We start from the raw sequence: 25,201 nt of genomic DNA, 5'->3' as shown, positions 1-25,201 counted from the left end.
CATAGAAAGGATTTCAAACTCCTAGAATCAATGCACGTTTGGATTTATAATTTGTTCTCGAACAAAGTAATACAGACAAATCTTAACTACAGCAACAGATTTAAATTGTGTGTTCAATTATGGTCTGACAAGACCTAAAAAGGTTGTAAAATGAAGAGAGAGTACCTTTAGAAGAAAATCGTAATCGTAGAGATGTAATATATTGACTGTGTAGACACTGTTGTGAAATGTTAGTCATCTAAAGTAAACACATGAACAAGAACACATGTATAACAAGCTTCTCTCTCTCCATGGATTGTGTGTATGGAAGTATATATGCTGAGAGCCTTCGAAGTCAGATTAATAAATTGTCAGAAAATATCAGACTTGCTGCTGGTCTGTCAGTTTACTAGAAAAGAGCGTTTACCCACTTGGTACAATAACCAAAATACCTTGATACAATCACCAAGAGCAGACTTGCTCATGGCTTCATGTTCTATTAACAGCAATACCAAATTTCTTTTGCAGCGCATCACCATTGAGCCAACAACAACCTACCGCCTGCAAGAACTAAAGCCAAACAGCCTCTATTACTTCACCCTCGCTGCCCGCTCTACATTAGGTTTTGGTGCTTCCACCGCAGAAATCTCAGCCAGAACTATGCAGTCAAGTAGGTCTTCCTCCTTCTTAATTTTATTCTGGTCCTTGTGTTTTTGCAAGAAGACTATTTGAAGGATACCTCACTCAGCCAAGAGTAAGCATTGCTAAGAGAATAGCACTTAAACCAACACAAAGAGGCAAATGAATTCTGACATCTAAACATGCAGCGTATGTTTGAAAAGAAAGAAAGAAAGAAATTTAGCAGGTGCATGCTTTGATGTGAATGTTCATGAAGGTTAGAAGGACTGTCTAGACATCAGAAGGACCATACTTATTTTAAAGCACTCCACCATGAACTATAACATATGTGCTTTGTTTAAAAAAAAACATAAATAAAATTGAAGCTTGCTAAGTGTGTTCAAACTATGTTATTTCCGTCCTTTAGTTCAGTTTCTCTTACCTAAGAGACTGGAAGATTTAAAGACTCCAACCAAGCTTAAATTCAAATTGGTGAAGTTGTTGGTGTTGCTTCCTCTCTTACTTTTTACTAGAAAATATTAAAGTATGGATTAATATATATCTGCATTTTAGGGCAGTACACATTTGTTGTAGTACCTAGAAAACAGACAATACCAACATTTTGAGGTTTATCAGACAACCCTTAAATGTAAGTTAGATCTCAATGAGTTTATTTTCTCAATACCCTCAGGCATACCGAGTCCGCTCTTCTACAGATCATGTGCCTTTTCTAAATGAAATGCTCCATTAAGCAAACAAATATGAATGTCTATGCAAATGTACATTCAGATATTTCTAAATTTATGCCATGCAAATTGAAGAAAGCACATACTTTCCTGACTGCCGCCAATGCCTCAGTTCTACTACTGTCCGTCTACATGACTTAATATTTTAGAAAAGGGACACAGAGTAAGATAGCTCAGTATGATAATTAATTCTACCACAGAGGCAATCTGTATTCAAGTCCTGTGCCTCTCGGAAAAGGAGAATGTGAATCTTTCTTAAAAATCTTCATTGCTAGACTGTTGTTTAACCTAGGAGCATTAATATCATGTTCTGCTTCTGTATGGTAATGTTAGCTCCAGCCTTCATGACAATCCCTGTCTTTATCTGGAGAACTAGAAATAGAGATATTGATGGATATAAATATCTTGCCATTCAATGTATAGTGTCCCTGAATGCTTTCAAATGACATCAGCAATTTCGTAATGAAATGTTTCTCTGGGTTGGTCTACCAGATATCCTTCTATGACAGAATCATCCTAAATCAATGATAGAATAGTAGAAAGACAACCATGTAGAAATGAACTAGACATTTTCTATTGGTTTGCATCATCCAGTTGGAGAAGGTTTTAACAAGTGTAGATGAATATTAAAAAGAATTTAAAAGTATTGAAAAAAAACAAATATAGGGCATGATTGACCTTATGTCAGACACACATATATTTGATGATAGTTTTAATCTCAACCTTAACATTTCTCCAAATATGGGTTACATTATAGAGAAACACTGGTCTCCAGCTTCAGAAACAAATCCCCAGCTAGATGATGTTTACATTCTAGCATTTTTGCAAAGAATCTAAGAAAGGTCATATATTTTAGGGTTTACCTCAAGAAATCTGATGATGACCTCTCACGCTATGGACATTTTGGGTCTAAATGGCTTTCTGTCACAGAAATAGAACCATAGCAAAAGGCAATGTAGATTAGTTCGTTTTTATTCATATAAATAGGAAGGTAGGTAGAAACGAAACCACTTCAAAATTCTTATTTCATTGAAAGAAATTCTTGTCTATTTATTTTGCGTCATCTTGAACAATACAGGATTCTGGCAAGGCTAAGATTGTGAAATGTGAGTCTGTATGCAAGAGTCTACTACGAGTCAGCAAAAACAAGAGCAAGATTGTTTTTAGCAAGCACTACTCAGGCCATTTTAAAGTATACTTCTGTAGCTGGATTCCATAGGTGGAATTTTCACTTGCTATTTGAGAGCAAAGCAGATGCTGACTGCAAATATAAAAGCCAGATTATATGATGGTTTTATATACATAGAGGATTGCTTCTCAATAGCATTGCATAAAGTCTACAAATAATGAATGCAGAACAAGTTGACTGTAACTGTTTGGAAAATAACCACTGCACAGGGAAATAAACCAAAGAGTGTGGAAATCAGCCACTATTCTTTTATCAATGTGTTGGTTGAGTTTGGCATTGGTCATAAAGAAGGGCGTTGTAAAGCTTGCTATGGTCCAGTTCTGTCTGACGAAATACCTGTCTGGAAGGAACTGATGCAGTATTTTTTCTAACTTTTCCACTGTGCTCCATTTTCTTCTTTCTATAACAATGTCCTTTTCCACAGAAGGTCTAGTTCTTGGGGAACAAGATATCAATCTAAAAAAAAAAAGAGAGAAAAAAGCATGAGGAATATAAAGCCCATCCATCAGACAGTGGTGATTTTGCAGTCATAGACCTGAAACTTAACACTCTCCAGCTGCCACAGCGCAGACTGTTATATGTTTAATTTACCACCACAATAGACTTTACCTTTAACAATTCCAGCTGATGATCTAGATGTAGGACAGTTATCACCACATTGGTATCACAGTTATTTGTTTCTGTTGACCATTTGGAAAATGTTACGCAAACTATATCAATCCTTTAAATCTTAACACCACTTAGAGCTATTCTTAATGAATAGTGAGCTGTTTTCTATCAAACTTTACAACACATGTAAGGACAATCAATATCTTGCAAATTCTTTCCACCTTTTTGCCCTGGTCCATACTCCCATTAAAAAGGCTTTCATTGTCTATCTCTCGGAAAGGGCTGTTCATAAGATTACAGACCTGACTCCACTCTGCCCACCTTGAGAGCCCTACAGTGGACGTGCTATTGAAACAGCGGTATAATAACCAACTGTTGCTCTTCAAGATGACTTGCCTATATGATGCTGCATTCCTGAATGTATTGCTTGACCCTGTCACCTGTTTAAGAAAAGACAATAATATGCTTTGCTTTGTTTCTTTCCTCAAGTGGTTTGGATGTTGCCATGTGTTTTCGGATGCCTATTACTATGTTGCCTCTCTGTTTACAAACATTAACATTTTGAAAATGCCTACATTACAAGTACTAAATTACTAACCTCTTCGGTGCTCAGGATGGCACCCGGCCATCCGATGTCAGGGTGGGCGTGTGCTGAGGACAGCCTGGTCCGAATCCCGCCCACTTATTAATTCTCCCACACAGCAGGAGAATTTGCGCAGCACCGAAGGGGCTAATAAGTAGCAGCCAAAGTGGATTAACTCAAAGCATAGATAGCCACCATAAAACCACTCCTTTTTATGAGAGAGTTTTCAAAAAAAATGTATATGACAGTAATGGTGAATTTCTTAATGTTAATGGTTGAAATATTGGTGCCATGGACAAATCTAGCAATTACTCAGTAGGTTTACTTATGTGCCGGTGGGTTTATTAATTATCTGCTATCATAAGTTTGCTTAAACATTGTGCTGAGATAGCCGCTGGTGGGTATGGTAAGTACACTTTACAGTCAGAGTCTACAAGCCTGTCGTTTTCTATGGTAGGTATAACTTTAAATACGATTTTATACATTTATTTAAACTATGCTGCATGCATATGTTGGCTGCCCTCAGTGTTTGAATAAGCACTCTTATACAAAGATTGTGCGGGGCTGACTTAATTTCAGTAGTCTTTCTGTATTCAGCAATAAGTGAAAAGTGAATGTCTTGTGTTCTCTGTATTCTGACTATTTGAATTTGGAGGACTGGCTGAAACTAATGCAAGATTCCCCTGGTTCAGTATTACTATAGAATCCAAAGGCCGCATGGTGTGCATGGGCCCAGTATAATAGAGAAATTGAAAAAGATCACACGGGACACATATGCCATGTTTTTCTCCATTAATGATTAAATCATTTATAGTTCTTATTTACACAAACAGTGTGGACAAGGATGCTACAACCACTTAAAAAGCAACATAATTTTCTTCAAGTAAAAGGATCTCTGGTTAATACCTTGCAGTGAGTACACATGTGGTGAAACTACGAAACTTTAACAGTTCCATAGCTCATCATTATCATCTATCTATTGCCACTCATTAGAAACCAGATCTCAATTAGTTAGCAAGTAGCCTTTACTTGCTTGCCACATAAAATGTGTTGTGCATAGACAGCAGAAGTAAATTCAAAAGGACTTTCACTGTTGCTGCTAGAACTTGTGCTTTTCTGCACACACCATGGTCATCCTGATAGCATTTCGATGAAGCAGCATCTCTTCATTAGTTTGTGATCTTCTAATAAACCATAAAGAACTCATTTTGTTTGTTAGCAAGAAGAAGGGCCTCAAATTAGCCTAAACACTTTCCCTAACTGTTCCCACTTAAGGCACTTGTAGCAGTGGATTAGAAATAATGATTATACGTTCATAATTATTCAAGTTCTGACATATCACATTGGTCCAAAATGAGCTCCTCCTAAAGAACTAAAGCCATATTTACTTTTTAACTTCATTTTAACAAATTTTTCATATTTGTATAGAAATTATGGAAGAGTAATTAAATAGGTAAAATCACAATACTTTGCTTTTATTGTACCAGAATAACCGTGTCACAGTAACCTGTAACAGAAATATAGTGTCTTAAATATTATTGTCTACTAAAATATCACCCCTTTGGGGTTAATGATAAAAAATCCTAATCCCAAAGGGACAATTCTTTTGTTAACATTATTTCAGAAACAACATTTATATTGGACAATATTTCTGTAGATGCTATTCTGACATGCAACCTACTCACCAATGCCTGAGAATTGCACTGATTAATGGATGACAATTTAGAATAGGTAAGCTAAAGAGTGCAAACACTTTTATAGAATATCATTTTAAATTGCAATTGTTAGTGAACATTTTCTAGACCCTTTCTGAATGTTATAGTATTTGGAAAAAATGAAAATATTTACTTAACTTTGAAAAAGAAGGCTGGTGTTATTTATCTCTGTATCTGTTGATTTGTTTGAGAGCTTTAAATTGTAGACTAAATCTTCACCTTTGCTTCTGTATACTCAATTTGCACTCATTGGTGAAGTAGAGCAATGAAGGCAGGTATTTCTTTTTCATCCAAGGTGTTGTAATGTTTCCTCTTAAGCTCATCAGGGGGACCAGGTAGGAGAGGCTCAAGTGAAGGTTTTGGTTAGGAGCATTGGGATGCACTAGTTGTTATTGGAAATTTGGAGATCACACTGTAAAGCTATTGTAAATAGTATCTAAATATATTCTTTGCTTGATCATTACCAATAGATACCTTTTAAGTCTGTGCATTTATACGCATTGTAAAGATTTAGGGCCTGATGTACGAAAGGAAATTACATTTCCTAACTAACCAAATCATAATTTAAGTCAGGTAAGAAATACAATACTACTTTTCAATATGTACAAAGGTCAACCCCAGTAGAAATCGCATTTTGGGATTCCCTAATTATGAAATCACAAATAGGGATTACCTATTTCTTAGGCACATCTACAAAGCATTTCTTACATGCAAAATGTACATTTTGGAAATGCTATTGCCATAGACTTCAAGTCGATGGTAACCATGTGCAATTATAAAAATATGCATTCAAAATGCTTTTTTTTAAATAGCCATGTAGCGCGCATATGCCCCTAGGGCATTTGCATTCTTTACATGTGTACCACTTTTATTGTGGTGCATCAAGGGGGCCTTAGCCCCATAGGCACCCTTAAGTTTGCATTTTATTATTTGTGATTTCCTAATAGTGATACTTACTCTGTAGCTGTGTCTCCAAGTGTTTGTCCTTTTACCCCCAGTTTGTGTACATCAACTACAATTCATAGTCTGTTTTGTTGCTGTTGCTGCTAATTACCATCATCAGCATGAATAATGTTGCTTGGATGCGCAACAGGCAGTTCACCCTAATACATGGAAGAATATGCTCCAGCATTCAAAGATGTTAATATGACTCTCTGACCAATCCCCTATTGTAAGTTTAACCCAGCTGGCTACCTGAAGAGACACTTGTGCAACATGAAAGGTAGTGGTGACAGGGTGACTTGAACATCTCTGCTGGAGAGTTCTGTGGTGCTTGAGGAGGGATTAATTAATTAAACACCCATTCCATTTGCACCGCCCAGTCCTGTAAACTTTTGAGAAGCATCAGGAGGTGCACTATGTTCCATGTGGGAGAGCAGCCATAGGGACTGAGGTTTACGGCTGGCATGATTTATGGTAGTAAACAGGTATTTGGCTTGTGTGAATATGAACTCTCATTTTTGAGAGTGACTGAAGCGGATTATAATCAATCTTCATGCATTGTAGTGCTATTACAGATCTTTGGTAATCTCTCTATCAAAGGTAGCACTCAGAATGGCAGATATTTCTTTGAAATATTTCTTTGAAATGTTCTGAATGTTTTGCCTATTTATTTTATTGGTTGTAATGTATTATGTTTAACTTTGTTAGTAGATATAAGTTGCACTATATGTGTAAAGTATGTAAAACATTACTTTAGGTTCATGTTGAATAGTATTTCTAAAAACTAAATTATTTGGCACATTTTAAAATGTCTTGGCTAGTTCTGTTTTAAGGTTTGGAATTAGTAACAATCTTGGCAACTGACATCTAAAAGTGTACAAATGGTAGCGTAGCATTTCCAATAGTTAGCTCTTGTTTTTAGACATACTTTTTTAGATGCTCTAACTCTTACATGGGATTTACAAACATATTGTAAGTACTCTCAAATTGGAACAAAGTATTAGCTTTAGTTACAATGAGCTTGAAACATGAACCTAACTGTCAACGTTAAAAAGCCTAAATTAAACTTTGTATTTTTTACATATGAATTCAAACATAATTTAATACATTTTTTATTATTTTAGGAATACTAAATGTCCATTAATAATAATAAATTCACAACTGTGTTTTTTTCCTCAACCAGTGCATCTAGAACAAAATCTAATCACTAACTTAGCGTCTTAATGATAGGTCACTTAATTTCTGTATTGGTCTTACTTGCAATATGGGAATACTCTCAATTGGGGGGTTCTCCTAATTTATTGCTGTAAAAATAGTTATACCTGAACTCTGAACTTGTATTAATTACAGCCAGTTACAGGAAAATTGGAGATGGAAATATATTTGTTGATAAGAGATTTTTTAAACACAGGTAGGTAATATTGTAGAGATATCATTTCCATTTATGTCCCCCTCGTTTCACTTTTTAAGTTTGTTCCTTCACATTGATTTTGTACTCCATGATAAGCCAAGGTGCATCAGGCTGCCTGATGTATTTTTAGATTTTAAGTTTTAGTTTCCTTTATGTGTCCACTTTTTATTTATTTTTGTTTTTTTCTTTTGTGTTGTTATGTGTCCCCACCATTCTTATCCTCTCACCAAAACCCTCCACAATCCCCACTACTGAAATTAGAGCCATCCGCTCCTCCTCAAGACATTCGATGCACAAGTCGAAGTTCCACTAGCATCTTGGTAAGTTGGCTGCCCCCGCCAGTGGAAAAACAAAATGGAATCATCACCGAGTATGCCATCAAGTATGTTGGACTAGATGGAGAAGATATCAAACCCCATGACATTTTGGGCATTTCATCAGACACCAACCACTACCTTTTGGATAATTTGGAAAAATGGACTGAATACCAGATCACTGTGACTGCCCACACTGAGATTGGACCAGGCCCTGAGAGTTTATCTGTATTGATCCGGACAGATGAAGATGGTACGTTGCCTACGCTGCTAAACACTGTGCCCCTCTCAAATTTTCCTAAACTTCTTTCTACATAGACAAGTCCTCCCTTTATCCTTGCCTTCCTTCCTCCTTTATGTTAATTTTATAACCTCAAATCCTATTTAGTCAAACTCTACTCCTGTCTATATCTTGGCAATAGACAACAACCATTTCTAAGTGCATTTTGTATCTGCTACCTTCTCCTTTCCAAAAACCACACAACTTTGTAAAATAGTTCTTCACTTCTTGTATTTTTTAATCTTTTCCTGCCATACTGCATACAGACTCTGTCTGTAGATAGTACTTTAATATTTTTTTTCTTGGTGCCCTTTTTAGCACATCTTTTGGAAGACTGATGCTTCAACACTTTTGCCATCTTTCTTATTTATTGCCTTCAGTGTCAGAATGGAAATGAAGGCCCAATTGTCATACAAGTTTTTTTCCCTACCAACAAAATATAAAACATATTTTTGAAAACCTATTGCATTTTTAATCATTTCTTTTCAAATATCTTTGTACTTAAATGCTTTGCACAAAGCAAAGCATCTGCCTTGGCTTTTTGCATTTTTACATGTCTTCTCTTCCTCCAATGCTCTTTTTTTCTTCCATTTTCTTTTTTGCATCAGTCATTCTTTTTGATCTTTCACTAGAAGGTAGAGCAGAATTGTTTCATAATTTGAGAGAACTTGAAATTAAAACATAAGAAAATAAAGAATTTGCCTTGGTGAGTGGAACCAGTGACTATAATTCTGTTTTATCAAATGATGTTGTTCCAGTTCCAAGTGGCCCTCCTCGCAAAGTCGAGGTAGAGGCTGTCAACTCTACATCAGTCAAAATCACATGGCGCTCACCTATGCCGAACAAGCAGCATGGCCAAATCAGAGGATACCAGGTCCATTATGTGAGGATGGAAAATGGAGAGCCGAAGGGGCAACCCATGCTGAAAGATGTCATGCTGGCTGATGCACAGGTAACTACATGCACATTTTCCTTAATGCATGCTCTATAAAATGGTGGACAACAACCATAATCTACCTTTTATCTTTTTGGCCAGCTACTGATACCTGCATGGTTGATGCTATGTATACCATTGTGAAGCATTACTTGAACAATATATTAGTAACTGTATGAAGCATTAGTTGATCAATGTGTTAGTAACTATATTGTTTGTTGAGCAATCCAATTTATTTGAACATTACCTTGTGTTGTGCAGCTCCCTTGTGGCGGAACCTATGCTGTTTTAAAAACTCACTTAAAACATGTATCCAGAGGTTTGATTTAGTGGCGACCTCTAACAAATTTCCATGCAGTTCAAAGGACAATTCATTCACAGACAGTAAATCTGTGTTGAGTGAGAAATAAAGAAGAGCAGTTATTAACATACTTTAGGGCAAATTTACAAGGGCTTACCGCCAAAGAAATGTCACTTTTTGCGAAATTCCTGTGGTGATACTTCCTTTTCCTCATTTACAAAACAGCATTAAGCCACCTAAAAGTAGCGTAACGCCGCCTTTTAAATAAGGCCCTGTTTCATGCTACACTTAGCGTGAAAGGAGAGGACAATGGGTGTTGCAGTGGGCGAGCTGCTACAAAACCCACTGATTTTGACACTGCCCCCTATTTACAAGGGTGGCGTAAATATGGGGCAGTACCAAAATTAAAGACAAGGGAAAACTTGGTCTTAACATAGCGAAACGAGAAGACATTTTTTATTTCTCCATGTTTTTGCTGCTTCTATGTGTGCTGGATTGTGCAGCACACATAGAAACAGCAAATCGCCATGAATGATTGTTTATGTGCAGGAAGGTGTCCCTTCCTGCACATAAACAATCATTAGGAAAATGACGATTTGCAACTTGTATGTGTGCTGCAGAATGCAACACACATAAGGTGCATCCCTGCATTTTCAGAATGACGGAGTGTGGCGTTAGCAATTTTTGCTTAATGCTGCGCTTAGCCATTCACTTGTAAATATGCCGCTTTGGTCTTTGTTTGTGTTAAATATTAGTCAGCTACAGAAACATTTTGTGTTAGTTGAAACATGAAGCGATAAGTGGTAAAATGCAACTTCAGTACATAGGTAAGGGGGATGGAGCCATTCCAAGTTGTAAATAATCTCAGGAAGCAAAGTTAGTGGAGGGTGTCCGTGGCCAGCAGGCAAAGTTGAGATCGTAACTCTAATTTTATCTATAATTTTCTTAATTTGATGGGACAAAGTTTATAATTGAGTAAAATAAGACAATGCAGAGTTTTATTTGTTTCAGTTCAAAGTAAGAAAATCTGACTAATGTGTGAAGCAATCTACACAAAGAGGATGAGTGAACTGTGAATTCTTTTCTGAAGGACTAAGTAGGTTTGGATTCAAGTAGATTTTACCGAATTACAGTCTAAATTCAAACATTTGACTTTAGTTGAAAATGTCTCTGTTTACATAGAGGGAGCAACTTCCTTCAGCTGCTGGAGAGCACAGTCCTGTATTTTATGGTACAGTACGGAATTTTCAGTGTGTAGAGGACTGCTTTGTACAGGGGATAATCCACTGGATATGCGCAATACAAATCCCCAATGCATCAAATGGAGATAGGATTTTATGTTTCCGTACAGTTAAGGGAATATTTTAGCCAACTCTAGGTCTGGTCTTGGTTGATGCAGTGGTCTAAATGGCTGTGATGCATTTGATTATTGACACTTCTAGCCACTGACCTTACCTTTATTCGGAGGCCAAGGTTCATAGTGGAGCTGTTTATCTACAGTGAGTGATGATGGATTAGGGGGAATGGCGTATTGGCACAAAAGTGGTTTTAGATCACAAGGAATATGATAAACCGTAGGGGAAGCACACAGGTTCAGCCTTACCCACTCTCGTCCACGATCATGATATATTTTCAAGAAACCCAAGTAGGACCCATCACCTAGAGGCAGATGGTTGCACACAGATTGAATTATGACCTTTACACATTGAGGTGTTTCCTAGTTGCCCAACCTATTCTATCTAACCAGGCACAAATCATGTAGGCTGACACAAGAGATAAAAGGCCTCAAGTGCCAAAAATAGAGTCAATAAAAATGGTCGGCCATTTTGTATTCCAACTTTTACAGAATACATTTGTATTTTTTTAACTAACCTAGGCAGTAATAGGTCGTTTCACATAATACTGAATCGTAGTGGGTTGCAATTTGACCTACCTCATAAATATTAATGAGGTAGGTTGCCAATTATTACCCACTATTGTTTGGTGCAATCACAAGCATAGTGGTCTGCTGGGGTCATCAGACCACAATGTCTATGATTGTTATTAAATAAAATATTTTTTGTCTTAATACAGACAGTTTTCCTAAAATTAAAATAGGATGTATTTAAAGGGATAGATGAAAACTTTCACAGACATGTTAAGGAGCAGGCACCCCTGCCTGCTCCTAAACATTTTCTTGTCCACGTTCACAAAGGAGAAGAGGCCTCTTTGTTATGGTGGTAAAATGTTAATGCTTTAGGTGGAGAAGTGTGGCTCACTGGTTAGAGCAGGCAGACCCTGAAGCAGAGGTCAGACCCGGGACCAGGGTTCAATTCCCAACGCGGCAGGGTCTTGAGCTCAAATGTCCATGGACTCGATAATTCTCGCTTCGGTGCCTGACCTAATCATGGGTTCACACTCTGCAACTCTGGGCATTAAGCTTGCTTAATCTCCACAATGGCCCCCCTGCGGCGGGATGCCTGGCTTTCACCTTGGGGATGCCCTGTAGGGGCTATCTCACAGGGCAAAGCCAGGACGGGTTCCCAAGGCAAGCGCGGAGATACCCCTTCGGGGGTCGATTCAGGCGCTATATAAGAAACATAATAATAATAATAATAATAATAAGACCAGATTTCGGACGGGAAACATTAATGGATACCATAAAGAATCGGTACATGGAAGAGACACCCTCACATTTATACATTCCTTTTAGTTTCCTAAACACATTTAATAATACGCAAAAGATTTTCCGAATTTTTAAATGGATTTAGTACATTTCAAAATGAGTTTTAGTGTTTGCAAACCCTCTGATCTATCAAATCAGCGTGTTTTCAAATTCAAAAACATATTGTACATGAGGCGCTAACACAGAAACAACTTTCCATATCCAGTATACTCAATTCAAACAAAAAACATCTACATAACATCTTGCATGCTACATACATGTTGCTCCTTTCCCAACATGGACAACAATTGTAATATTTGGGGGAGTTTCCTTTCCAATACCACCTTTAACCCCTTGCGTGCGGACGACCGCCGACCGTCCGACGTCACGCTGGGCGTGTGCGGAGGACGGCCGGGGGCCGCCGAACCACGCCCATGCCATAAATCACCCGTCAAGGGGTTAAATCACACTTGCTACAGTAAATTTTGCAGTAGATGTTTATGTTTGTATCGAGATCCTCTGTGAATACCCACAACATTGCAAATGTCTTGTTGCTCCATGCATTTTGCATGGCCACTCCATCTTCACCTTCTTACATACCCACCATAACCCTAAAGCTTTAATAGCAGAAAGTTTCCCACACTAGAAAACTCCCAGTTAGATATTTCTCCTGTGTGTGTAAATTTCTTCTGATCCTAACCGAATGTAATGAGGATCTGAATAATTATGTGGCCCACAATGTGTTTTAGGCATACGTGTAGTCGCAAAGGGCTGTGGCGACCGCTTGTAATTATGAACAGAACTCTTCTTTGATAGGGTCAAGGCAAATTGATTGCCTGTTATAGACATACATACCTATCAGATTGTATTTCTTAATGTTGTATTTGTAATTCAGTACCATTTATTGCTTGGATACTAAGCCAAAAGATATTTTGGTGAAAACTGTTATATGCTCTTTGTTTGAATGCATTGCTCAACATGGTTTTGTCTCTCTTCATAGCTCATTTAAAAATGTCTTTGTCTTAAGAGAAAAGCTCAGCAAAGACATTTAGGTACAAAAATGACTGCCACCAGTGATCAGCAGCAGGCAGCCCAAGAGAGACATAAACTAGGACAAGTCTCCGGAAGCCATGCGAGAATTAATGCAAAGGCTACTTATGTAAGATTGATCAAGGTCCTTATGTCTAGGCATGGCAAGGAGAAAGGACAGCTCTTGAATTGGTCTTAGGCTAGGGTAGTCTTGAGTGCAAAAAAAACCTTATACGTTAGGGGTAAATATCAATGTGTACTTTCAAACTTTTTCTTTTTCATTATTAGGCTCACCTGATAGCAAATTTGCAATATCAGTACAAGTTTGGAATAAAGTTATTCTACTAGCATTGAAACTTGTGGCACACCACTAGACACATATTTCTGAAGAATAATAATTATTCTACTGAATTTTCTCACTTTAATTATAACATCTGAATTGCAGGGTACCACATGTATTTGTGCAGAAGGACCCTCTTACCTTCTCCGCTCCCTGTGCTATATCTTTTTCTCTTTTTTATCTCTTTCTCTCTCTACTTTTATTTGGGACTGGGATTATGGGACTTGACAATTGGTTCAACATCAGAATCAGTCCCTCATACAAACTGGAACACAAATTTGTTAAAAGGACCACCAGATGTCACTTTCCGGAAGATTGAATGAAAGAATGATCGATTTATCAAGCGCTTAGCTACCCAGGCCAGGTTGTCTGGCACTATAGGGAGTCAGTGCCTGCTCCTTGAGTTGAGATTGAACTGATTTTGAAGTGAAAGGCCAGAGGGACGAAATACCTAGGGAACCCAATTCCGACGACTGTGCCCCCCTCTGTTAAGTTCACATTTGTAGAAAGTATAATAGACTCCTGGGTCCTTGCCTACCTTGACATTGTACAGACAGCAAACTCCCTTAATAATCATTTCATGTTATATATTTATTACAGAATGCCTAATATTTCCCTATATAACAGACAGATGTGTATGAATACTCCAGTGGACTTTATCTTCTAAAAATGATTTCTCATAGACTATAATGATGCAGCACAGAATATCGAAGAGGATTGAGCTCCATAATAGCCTAGGAAATACACCCTAAATAAACATATCTGGAATGAGTGTAAACCTAAGGTCTATGCAGACCAGCAGACATAATTTGATCATTGGGAAATGTGGCGTCCAGAATCACTGGCTCTGTGCACCTTTCATTATAGGTGCCACAGAAAGTTGGTTTGGGGCAAAACAGACATTCTGTGCCACCCAAAATAAAGATGCTTTAAAGACTATGAATGTATCAATCTATATTCAAATTACAAGTTTAATCCTTATACCGAACATAAGAAAATAACCACACCACTCACCTCATTTAAATGTTTTGTGCACTGGCCCCTTAATAAAGATAGAATAGATTGTAATGGTAAACATTCATGCTGATTTAACATCAACAAACCAATTTCCATTAACAGCATGATCATTTAATAACAAAAATAAACAATACTTCATTCATAGAATTAATCGTTTCATGCTTCATGACAAATGCACTGAATATTGTTGAACTGATACCCTTGTATGAAGTTAGATGTTCAAGAAGTGGCTTAGTATAAATTCAGTTTGAATCAATCTTTAATGGCTAGTGCCAATAAAAGGATGTAAACACAACAGCTTTGCTCATTGATTTGTTTGTTATGCTTTGTCCCTTCCTGCCCTATAGAACATAAATTGACCCATTTGAAGGCCATGCCGTCATCCATGGAGTAGGGACAGGTAACAGCATTGATCCAGTTGTATCATCGGTCATCTTTGAATACTATTGAGTAGGGTGCATTCAAGGACTGCCTTGAATATAAAAATAAAGGTTTCTGTATTATGCAGAGCACTTGGCGAATCCTTTCGTAGCTAGTATAAAAGTTGTGGACAAATTCATTTTAGTTCTCTTAAGGCTGGTGGAAACTGATAGGATACATTAATACAAGCTGCACATACAGTTATGATTACAGAAATAAGGATTACTTTGCATACTTCATTACAAAAATATTAATTTTTTATTGTTCTCTATTCCACCTTTTGAAAAGCAAGTTTCTGTATTCTTTATAAATGGGGATAAATGCTCATATTAATAGCTGAGGGGTGAGATCTCAATCATTTTGTCAGATTTATCTTTTCCCTTTCAATTGTTGAGCAGTGAGACCTAAGGTTGTCCCCAAAATTAAAAGCTAGATAATGTTCATTCACTATTTTTGCTGTATGCTAAGTTCTCACAAAGGCCCTTGAGATATTAAAAGACATTGAAAATTGGTACATCCAACCTAGAGAAAAATATTGACTAATGATATTATTTTCTGCATTTCAAATGGTGTCCCGTTCCCAAAATTGTCCCATATTATAGACCCTACTTGAAATGCCTGTATCTACAATGTTTGTGGCTTACATTTAAAACTATTGAAGGCTGATGCTTCAGTTTGCCACATTCTGTAAGGGTGGTGTGGCAACACAAGGACATCATCTGCACCAAGATCCATGTTTGATGGAAATAACAATCAATCAATCAATCAATCAATCAGGCATTTGTTAAGCGAGACTACTCACCCGTAAGGGTCCCAAGGCGCTGGGGGGGGGAGGCTCCAGTCCATCAAGGGGGGGGACTGTCAAAGAGCCAGGTTTTGAGGTTTCTTGCGAAGATGGGGAGCAATGTTGTCTGTCTGAGGTGGAGCGGCAGGGTGTTCAGGTTCGGGCCGTGAGAAAGGAGAAGGAGCGGCCTCCCGATCTGGTCTTTCTGGTGTGGGGGACCACAGGGTAGGAGAGCTGGGCAGATTGTAGGGTTCTCTGGGGTGCATGGAATTTGAGTCGGCTGTTCAGGTATGCTGGTCCAGTATTGTGAAGGGCCTTGTGGGCGTGGGTGAGCATCTTCAAGGTGACTCTAGTTTCGATGTGAAGCCAGTGGAGTGTGCGCAGGTGCTGAGAGATGTGGCAGTGTCTTGGCAGGTCGAGGACAAGTCTTGCGGCGGCGTTCTGCATGTCCTGTAGCATGCAGATGAGGTTTTTGTTTATTTCGGCCTAGAATGAGTTGCCGTAGTCGAGTATGCGGGTGACCAGGGCGTAAGTGACAGTCTTTCTGTGTTCGAGGGGGATCCATTTGAAGGCCTTACGTTGGAGGGTGTGGAAGCAGGAGGATGAGATGGAGTTGATCTGGCGGTCCATTTTGAGCTCGGAGTCCAGGATGATTGCCAGGTTGCATGCGTGGTCCGTGTGGATGGGTGGGCTTCCGAGGGCGGGGGGCCACCAGGTGTCATTCCATGTGTCAGGGGTTTGGGTCCATGATGAGTACTGTTTGGTTGGTGTTTAGTTGTAGGCAGCTGTTTTTCATCTATTTAGCAAAGCCTTCCATGCCTTCTCGAAAATTGTGTCTGGCGGTATTGGCTTCGTTGGATAGTGAGAAAATGAGTTGGGTGACACAATGTTGAGTCCGTAGGTTCTGACGCTGGGGGCGAGCGGAGCCATGTAGACGTTGAATAGTGTAGGGCTGAGGGAGGACCCCTGGGGACTCCGCAGGTTGTAGCTGTAGGGTCGGAGAGGAAAGGGGGAGACTGACCCGCTGCGTTCTGCCAGAGATAAAGGAGCAGATCCAGTTGAAGGCCTTGTCTTGGATCCCTGCGTTGTGGAGTCTGAGTATTAGGGTGCGGTGAGAGACTGTGTCGAACGCCACTGAGAGGTCGAGGAGGTCGAGCGGGCTGCTGTTTCTCCTTTGTCCAGTAAGGTGAAGATGCTGCCTGTTGCAGCAAGGAGGGCGGTTTCCGTTTTGTGTTTTTTTCTGAAGCCGGATTGGGAGGAGTCAAGGATGTTGTGCTCTTCGATGAATGTGGCGAGTTGGCTGTTAATGGTTTTCTCAATGACTTTCGTTGGGAACGGGAGCAGGGAGATGGGTCTGTAGTTTTTGAGGTCGGTTGGGGCCGCCGAGTGTTTCTTCAGGAGTTGGTTGACCTCTGTGTGTTTCCAGTCATCGGGGAATGTGGATGGTTGCCAAGGAGCGGTTGATGGTGTGGCAGTGCATGGGTGCAATGGTGTTGGCAGCTCTGTTGAAAATGTGGTGGGGTCAGGGGTCCATGGGGGCCCCGGAGTGGATTGACTTCATCGTCTTCAGTGTGTCTTCGGTGGTGAAGGCTGTCGAGTTGTCGATCGCTGGCTTCAGGGTGTCAGGGGTGGTTGGTGAGGGTTCAGTGTGTTGGTTGTCTTCATCGAAGTTGTCATAGATGCTCTTGATTTTGTGGTGTAAAAAGGTGCTGAGTTTGTTGCAGAGGTCTTGTAAGGGAGGGATGTTGGTGGACTCACTGGTGGGTTGGGCGAACTCCTTCATGATGTTGAAAAGTTCTTTGCTGTTTGTGCATGAGTGGAGATTGTGTCTTCAATCGCTTTTGTTTTTCTGATGAGTTGTTGGGGGTGTTGGTGGCGCCTCTGAAGTTGTTGTAGGCTTCTGTGGATTTGGTGATCCTCCAGGTCTTTTCGATCCGGCGCAAGTACGTCTGGACTCTCGAAGTTCGGTGGTAAACCATCTGGCTTTCTTGGTGTGGGTGGTGTTGTTTTTCTTGAGGTGGGCTATGGTGTTGGCGCTGTCGGAGATCCATCTGTGCAGGGTTTGAGCTGCAGTGTTGGGTTCATCATTTCCCGCGATGGTTGGGGTGGAGTTGCTGAGTGTTGAGATTAGCTGGTCGTCAGTGATTCTGGTCCAGTTTCTTTGTGGGAGCAGGTGCAGGTGTCTGTGGAAGGTGGGTGTTCTGAGAGTGAAGTGGACGCATCGATGGTCAGTCCATGGGAGATCGGTGGTGTGGTTGAAGGTGATTGAGTTACCTGTTGTGAAGAGGGGGTTGAGGGTGTGTCCTGCTGAGTGTGTGGTTCGGTCACGATCTGGCGGAGTCCAATGTTGTGGAGGTTGTCCAGGAGGGATGTGCTGCTGGGGTCCAGTTGGTTGTCGAGGTGGAAGTTGAGGTCTCCCAGTAGGGTGTAGTTGGTAGACGCAATGGCATGCGGGGAGATGATGTCCGTGATGGAGTTGGTGAAAAATCTGCGGGGTCCAGGGGGCCGGTAGATGAGGGTTCATCGGAGGGTGGTGGTAGGGCTGGCCAGTATCTTGAAGGGAAGGTGTTCCATCGGATCTGTGGGATCGTTGGGAGTGTGCTCAGGCCGAGGTTGGATTTGTGGACAATGGCGATTCCTCCTCCCGGGCGGGTGGAATGGTCCTTCCTGGAGATCATGTATCCTTGGGAATGGCAATGGCGATTTCTGGTCCCGAGGTGGTGTTGGTCCATGTTTCGGTGAAGAACGCTACGTCCGGGGTGGTGCTGTCGAGGAGGTCCCAGATTTTGGTGGCGTGTTTCTGGAGGGATCGGACGTAGAGGAGGATGCATTGCAGGGTCTTCGGGTAGGTTGTGGTCTGGCGGGCAGGTTGCACAGGGTCCATGGTCTTGGCAGTGCTGCAGGTGTGCTGGCAGTGGTGACAGCTGAAGGGTCCATGGGTGTCGGCTGGTGATGCTAGTTTGCAGTTGTTGTTGCGTCCTGGTTTGAGAGCGTGGAGTGCCGCTGAGTCATAGCGTTGGCATTGAGGAGGTCCAGGGTTCCTGGTGCTGGTTTCGGTTGGGTCGCGGTCGGGTCGCGGTCTGGTCACGGTCGGGTCACGGACGGGCGCTGAGCTGAGCCCCATTGTTGCCTTAGATTCAGCAACAGTCTGTGTATCAGGTGGGAATCCTCTTCTTTACTAAATTTCAGTATTTAAGCAGGGATGCAGATTGCTGCAATTAATTGATTTCTTCCTGTGACAAATCAATTTCCGAAAGATTTTTTGAGGGAAGGAGGTTGCGAATGTGGAGTAATTTTGTTAGTTGAACATAACAAATATTTCTCCAAATTCACCAATTTTGTTAACAAAGTCATTGTTGGTTTATACCTGATATTAAAGACCGTGTCACACAACAGCTCGTTACAAGGTTACTCCAGCATACACAAACATATTGGGCCTTATTATGATGGTGGTCGGTAAGCCTCCGACAGCTCGTCGGAGTCTTATGACCGGCACTGTAGGTTTACAGTCTGACCGCCGAATTTCAATGTCGGTGGTCAGAATGGAAACTGGCTGATCAGTCCGATTGTGTTCTCATGGGCTTAAGGAGCCGGTCAGCCAGTCAGATACCTATCCTAATCACTTACAGATGACGTTTCCGCTTTTGGGATTATGATGCCGGTTACCAACTGGCTTTCCATGTCGGGCTCTCCAACATGGAAAGGCTGTTGGAAAGTGACTTTGTAGGCCACTCGCAGGGCCCCCATCGCTCCGCGGCCTACAGTTGTGGGCCAGAGGGACACCCATGTGCCCCCCTGAAAACCCCTTGACCGTGTGGCAGGCACTTTTAGAAGTCTGCCACATGGTGCAGGATACACAAAGTCCCATTTCTCTATGGGATTTTGTGCTGAGGCGGTTTCTGCCCACCGCACAAGCTCCCATAGAGAAATGGGATTTTTCAACTGCACCATGTGCGTTTGCATTGTAATCCGGTGTTCAAAACTGCCTACCTACAGACGAGACAGTGTCGGTCAGAGGCAACTCTGACTGATATCGTAATGGAGCCATTGTTTCTTATGTACATCCTTATTGCTGCAAAGAGGTGCAGGTGCATGGGCTTCAGTGTGAAAGAGTCTTGATTCTATATGTCCATGTCATTACAGTTATTGTAACATCAGCACAATTAACACATAATTGGTGATTGCAAGAGAATCTAGAATTTGCCATGCTCACTAGCATTTTATTACTAAGGACAACATATGGCAAGGTACTAGCCTACAAGTTTTCCTTCATACCCTGTTTTTTTTCTTTCCTACGTTCTTTACTCTCAATCAGTGGGAATATGATGATACTACTGAACATGTGAGTAGTGCCGGATGGCAGCCGAGTGAAAGGCGTGTGTTTCCATTTCTTTCCACATTTCGTTGTGCTCCTGCAAGTGCATGCACTAACATGCTGTCTGCGTTCCTGTAATGTGTGGCACATCTCTGTGTGTTAGCATTTCATTTGCTCTGTTCTCACCAGTGGATGTGGCATGGCGTTGATATCTGTAGAGGAACACATTCTTTGGTCCTGTGTAGCACTCGTTCCGCTGGCTGTGACTAACCGTGCCTTGAAACATAACAAGATCCTGCTCCAGAGACAGACATTCCAAGAGAATGAAAAGTGAAGGCATGTCTGAATTCGCCCAGATATTCAGTCATGTGTAAGGTCTGAACTTGCCCAAATATCCAGTCATGTAGACCTGGAGTTAGTTTTCATTCTTCTGGATAACTTCATTCAAATTACACATCTCATTACAAGATGTTATGACTGATATACAGTGTCACAGTATATGAATCAGCAATAATGAGGTAAATAGACTTGAATTGTTTTTGTGCAACCAGTCGGTACTCAAGGGTGAGGATTGACAGATCGGCTTTAATTGCGGCTGAACTGCTATTGCTTGGCTGTGTGAATATCCCATAAGGCTGTACTTTGCATGAATTAGCACTCCGTGCTATGAAACTACACCGCAGCAACTGGAAGCAACCTGGATGTTTTCTTATGCATGTGGGCGCCAACACCGTCCTTTATGTTCCCATTGAATGAACCATTGTGGTGCTAATGTTGTCACATGTCACGGTGATGTCTGTACACCAGTGTCTCATGCACACTCCAAATGACTGTGCTTTTGTTAAGGGTAAAACCAAGAATGACAACTTACATTTTTCAATAATAGAAGTGTTTATTGTGGTAAACAAATGTATGCAAAGTGTTGACCATCGGCACCCAAGGTGTTCCGGTGCAGTAGTATTTACCACCCTAGTGGGAGAAACAGAAAAATAAGTATGTATAATCAGTACATGTGTATATATCAATATATCTATTAGACAATACATAACATTATGCTGGCTTGGAACCCATGTCATTTCTTAACATTTCTTGCAAAAGCTTAACTGCTTTGATGAAAGATTGTCCCATATTTTATAAAAATTCCCATACATTGACTTCTCAACATGTGATATAGATTCTTGAGCCCATGGTTCATGACTGCTGTACCTGCTCATTTCTGTCCTTCGAAAGCATTTAATATTTTCCTAGGCTTTGCTACCACTGCAGAAGGTGACTAGTCCTATTCATACGAGCCACGCCCTCCCTCATAAAGATTAATCTGGCTGGAACACCCCAACCAAATCCTCTCAGCACTCTGCCACAAACCACCACAGGCATGCTTCTGCCTTCTTGGGCATTGTCACTTACCAACAGATTCAGTCTTAAACGACAGCCAGCAAGGAATCAATTCAACTGACTATAAGAATGCAATGAAACTGCCTGAGAGATTACATTTTTTCTCCTGGGGCTTTTATCAGCGCAGCATTCCATGATTTTTACTTCATCTGTTTAATAACAGAAGGGGATGCTCTCTTAATAGTAACAGTCGTGTTACTGCTGAAGCATGTCCATTGTTTTGGGTGATGGTTGTTGTGTTTCCCATGCACTGACGTGTCGGTTTTATGAGCGATAAGGCTTCATCATGTTACTGGGTTACTGCAGAGGAGTAAGGCAAAATGATGGGGCCCCCTGCATCTGAAGAGGGGCCCCCAAGTCTTCTATAACTCACAGACATGAATTGGCCTTGGGGAAGAATTGGTCCACCCTGTAGGATTTAGGGGCTACTGGAATGTTGGGTTACCCCTGCACCACACGGGCTTCGGGGGCTTGTGTGACGCCCCTCGTTTACTGGTGTTGGGATAGCTGTTTTTTGAGGAACAGGTATACAATCCCTTCCCCATGTGTGGTGCACAAGTATTCTATAGAAAAGTGATGGCTCCAACTCGTTTCTTTGCAAGCATTTTTACCACATAAAACATTAAATTATATGTAACATTTATAATGCATGTTGTGATGATCAAATATGGGACCAGTGTGCACGTATTGCACTGATGAGTTAGCAATTTATCATTGGTGACCAGCAATTTTGCACCGACCTTGTCATTGACTAAGCAGTGCAATATTCACTGTATAAATACCCCCTCACCAGGGTAAAATTGCTCTCACTTGTGTGATATCTGTACACGGGAGCCAAGATGCGTTTAAAATGTGCTAAAGGTAATATGCAGGGGCACAATAGGCTCGAGGCCCTTACCAGTGCCTGTGGGTTTCCAGAGCCGCTTCATAGCCTACGACTGGTTAATTCCACGTCTTCCTGTGCTGAAGAATAAAAGTTTAATACGGTTTCCGGTTGCATTTATTTGTAGGAAATGGTTATCTCTGGACTGCAGCCTGAAACTGCATACTCCATCACTGTGACAGCCTACACAACGAAGGGAGACGGAGCGCGCAGCAAGGCGAAAGTGGTATCCACGACCGGCGCAGGTAACACCCTTCAACCTTATTTTTTAATTACGTGTAAGTTTCGATTTTCTTTGCCGTTTGCCGCTTCCATTGTCTTACGGAAATGAAAAATGTATACAGTGTGCAGAGCACGTTTTGTGCCAACTTTTACTGCAATATTCCACTGAGAAAACTCTCACAAAACTTTGACAGAAGTGGGCTACGGCTGCTGATCACTGATTTCTATTTCATTTCCCGCTCACATTTGAAGCATAAATAGACGCGATTGCTAATTTAATTTCTTCGGCAGGTATTACATTTCATTTCACTCAGCGGAAAAAAAGCTCAGAAAACAGGAACAGCAGTTGAGAGAATTTTATTTTGAAGCTTTCATTCTGCTCCCCAGTCATGGTGCCCGAAAATTCAGTGATCACACAATAATGACGGCGTAATTTCTGCTTGTACGAGGCCGTTCATTAGAAAAGCTGGTCCATTTAAATATCTGGTAGCGCTTCAAGTACACGTTGGAGAGGTTTAGAACGCGTGTGCCGAGGAAAAGAGAAAAATAACAAGCAATTTAATTTTACATTTGCTATATATTTTTTCTCTTTCTCTTTTAGTATTTTATGGTCTAGTTAAGCAAAGATATGCTACTGGATTATTGAACTGATAAATTAAACGCCCTGCATGCCTATGTTCCATTTTGATAATTACTTATCAAAGCGTACAATGCAATGCCATTCAAAAAGCTACTTAATGCGCTGTTTAAATTAAAACTCAGATCAACATAAAAATACAACAGTGCGTCTCAAAAACTAAATAGATCTCACAATCCACAAAAAATAGGTTTCAGAGTAAACACCCCGAATGTTCAACTCCTTTCCCTAAATCTCCTAAAAACTGGGGCTGTTACATGCATGTTAAAACACGTATAGTGTAGTAAGGCATTACAAATGTTTGTGAATATTTACAAAGTTGTCAACTTTTTTGATGTTTGCCCCATTTGCATTGCATTTTCATTTGACCATCTCTGAGAAAAATCACTTCCCAAGCTCACATGGCATGGGAACGAGGAGATATCTGCAAATGTTGCAATTTTTCAGTGATTGTAAGTGACATTTTTGTGCACATACGAATCAGCAGATCCTGACTTGGTGAATCTGCATGTGTGTTTTTCACGTATTGTTGAACTTTTTCTTGCATAAGATAAATTATGAGGGGAAAAGGATTAGTAAATTAAACGCAGCTTTAAAAAAATACAATTTCCAGTTAGTGACTGGCTAGACTTGTAGGCAAATATGTTGGCATCCCGAAACCCTCTGATCATTTAACTGCTCACTATTTTGCTCCTGGGAAAAATAACAAGTTAATTTGCAAACAGACCTGGATTCATTCACTGTATAAACTGCTCACACTGTGCAGTAAACTAATCTTTAGGGTTATCCAGATGAATAATGTATGTGCAGTCATCATTGCTGATGTCATGGCTAACAAGAACCAGATCAAACAGGCTGTAAAGAAGCTTTATGATATTGACGTTGCCAAGGTCAACATTTTACAGATTACATAGAAGATCTTATATTAAACTTTTAGAGTTATTTCTGAATATCATTATTCACATCCAAAGTGTATACACTTTCAAGACCTAATTATTTTTTAATACAACATATTGTGACACTACAGAATTTGGCACCGTCAGCCATCATCCAATCACGAGTAATTTGAACAGTGTCTACTGTGTAGTAGGAAAGAAGGCAGTAGGGAATTATCAAGTTCTGGGTCTGAGATGGGCAACATTCAAAGGAATGCTCAATAGTTTTACCTTACTATATGACTTCAATACCACAAACGTGGGCTGTGGATTTATTGTGTACATTTGAATTCCTTTTAGCAATTCAACCCCATCTCTGACGTACCTTTATCAATGGGCTCCATTACTGGTCCCTTAAATTCAGCTTTAAATCACCTGCAATTATATTTCACAGGATGAGTGAACTGTTCTGGCAAATGTCCCAACTCAGTGTGAGCATATTGTCCATTCGAAGGGATTTCATACCTTACAGCTAGTCTCGCTAATACAGTGACATACATTTTCATCTGATCTGTGACTTCAAAGTACCAGGCCATCTTGGGCAAATTTGACCCTGTTCAAGTTAGAACATCAGAAGCAGACAACATATCTGTCTGCAGCTCATGCACTACTCGCAAGATTTCTGATCTTGTGCATTCACTGTACACAGCTCAATTATTTTGGAAATAGGAAGAAGGTTGCATTCTGTGCCTCTGCATTGATGCCGAATAAGTTAATGGTATTGACTACCAATAACAGGTACTAGACTACAACTTCCACTACTATTTTTTCCACTTCAGTGAACTGTTCTCCATATCTCTTTAACTCTTTGAGACCTAGGCAGGCGCGGGCCGTGGAGGGAGTTACGGTGGGGCAGGGAGGCGGGGAGGGGGCGGGGCAGGGTGGAGAGGGCTAAAAACCGGCACCTGGATGATTACAGGTAAGTAAACAATTTGATTAATAAAACGAATTTCGTAGTG

At 40.5% G+C, this 25,201-nt stretch overlaps 1 protein-coding gene across 17 annotated transcripts in view; it reads left to right on the top strand.

Moving 5' to 3' along the window:
• The window catches only part of PTPRD (protein tyrosine phosphatase receptor type D), a 1,484,152-nt gene that overhangs the window by 1,190,063 nt on the left and 268,888 nt on the right, over positions 1-25,201 (top strand). For 6 of the 17 annotated variants that reach the window (XM_078675875.1, XM_078675876.1, XM_078675874.1 and 3 more), the window contains 5 exons: positions 508-649; positions 8,054-8,359; positions 9,145-9,338; positions 20,171-20,197; positions 22,576-22,693. In XM_078675875.1, the coding sequence (XP_078532001.1) occupies positions 508-649; positions 8,054-8,359; positions 9,145-9,338; positions 20,171-20,197; positions 22,576-22,693 (787 nt within the window). The remainder of the gene's footprint in view (positions 1-507; positions 650-8,053; positions 8,360-9,144; positions 9,339-20,170; positions 20,198-22,575; positions 22,694-25,201) is intronic. The other 11 variants (XM_078675888.1, XM_078675887.1, XM_078675891.1 and 8 more) reach the window with 4 other exon arrangements.

This window comes from Lissotriton helveticus, chromosome 2_1, assembly GCF_964261635.1.
Source record: "Lissotriton helveticus chromosome 2_1, aLisHel1.1, whole genome shotgun sequence".
NCBI lineage: Eukaryota > Metazoa > Chordata > Amphibia > Caudata > Salamandridae > Lissotriton > Lissotriton helveticus.
This window is presented reverse-complemented; position numbering and strand designations above follow the sequence as displayed.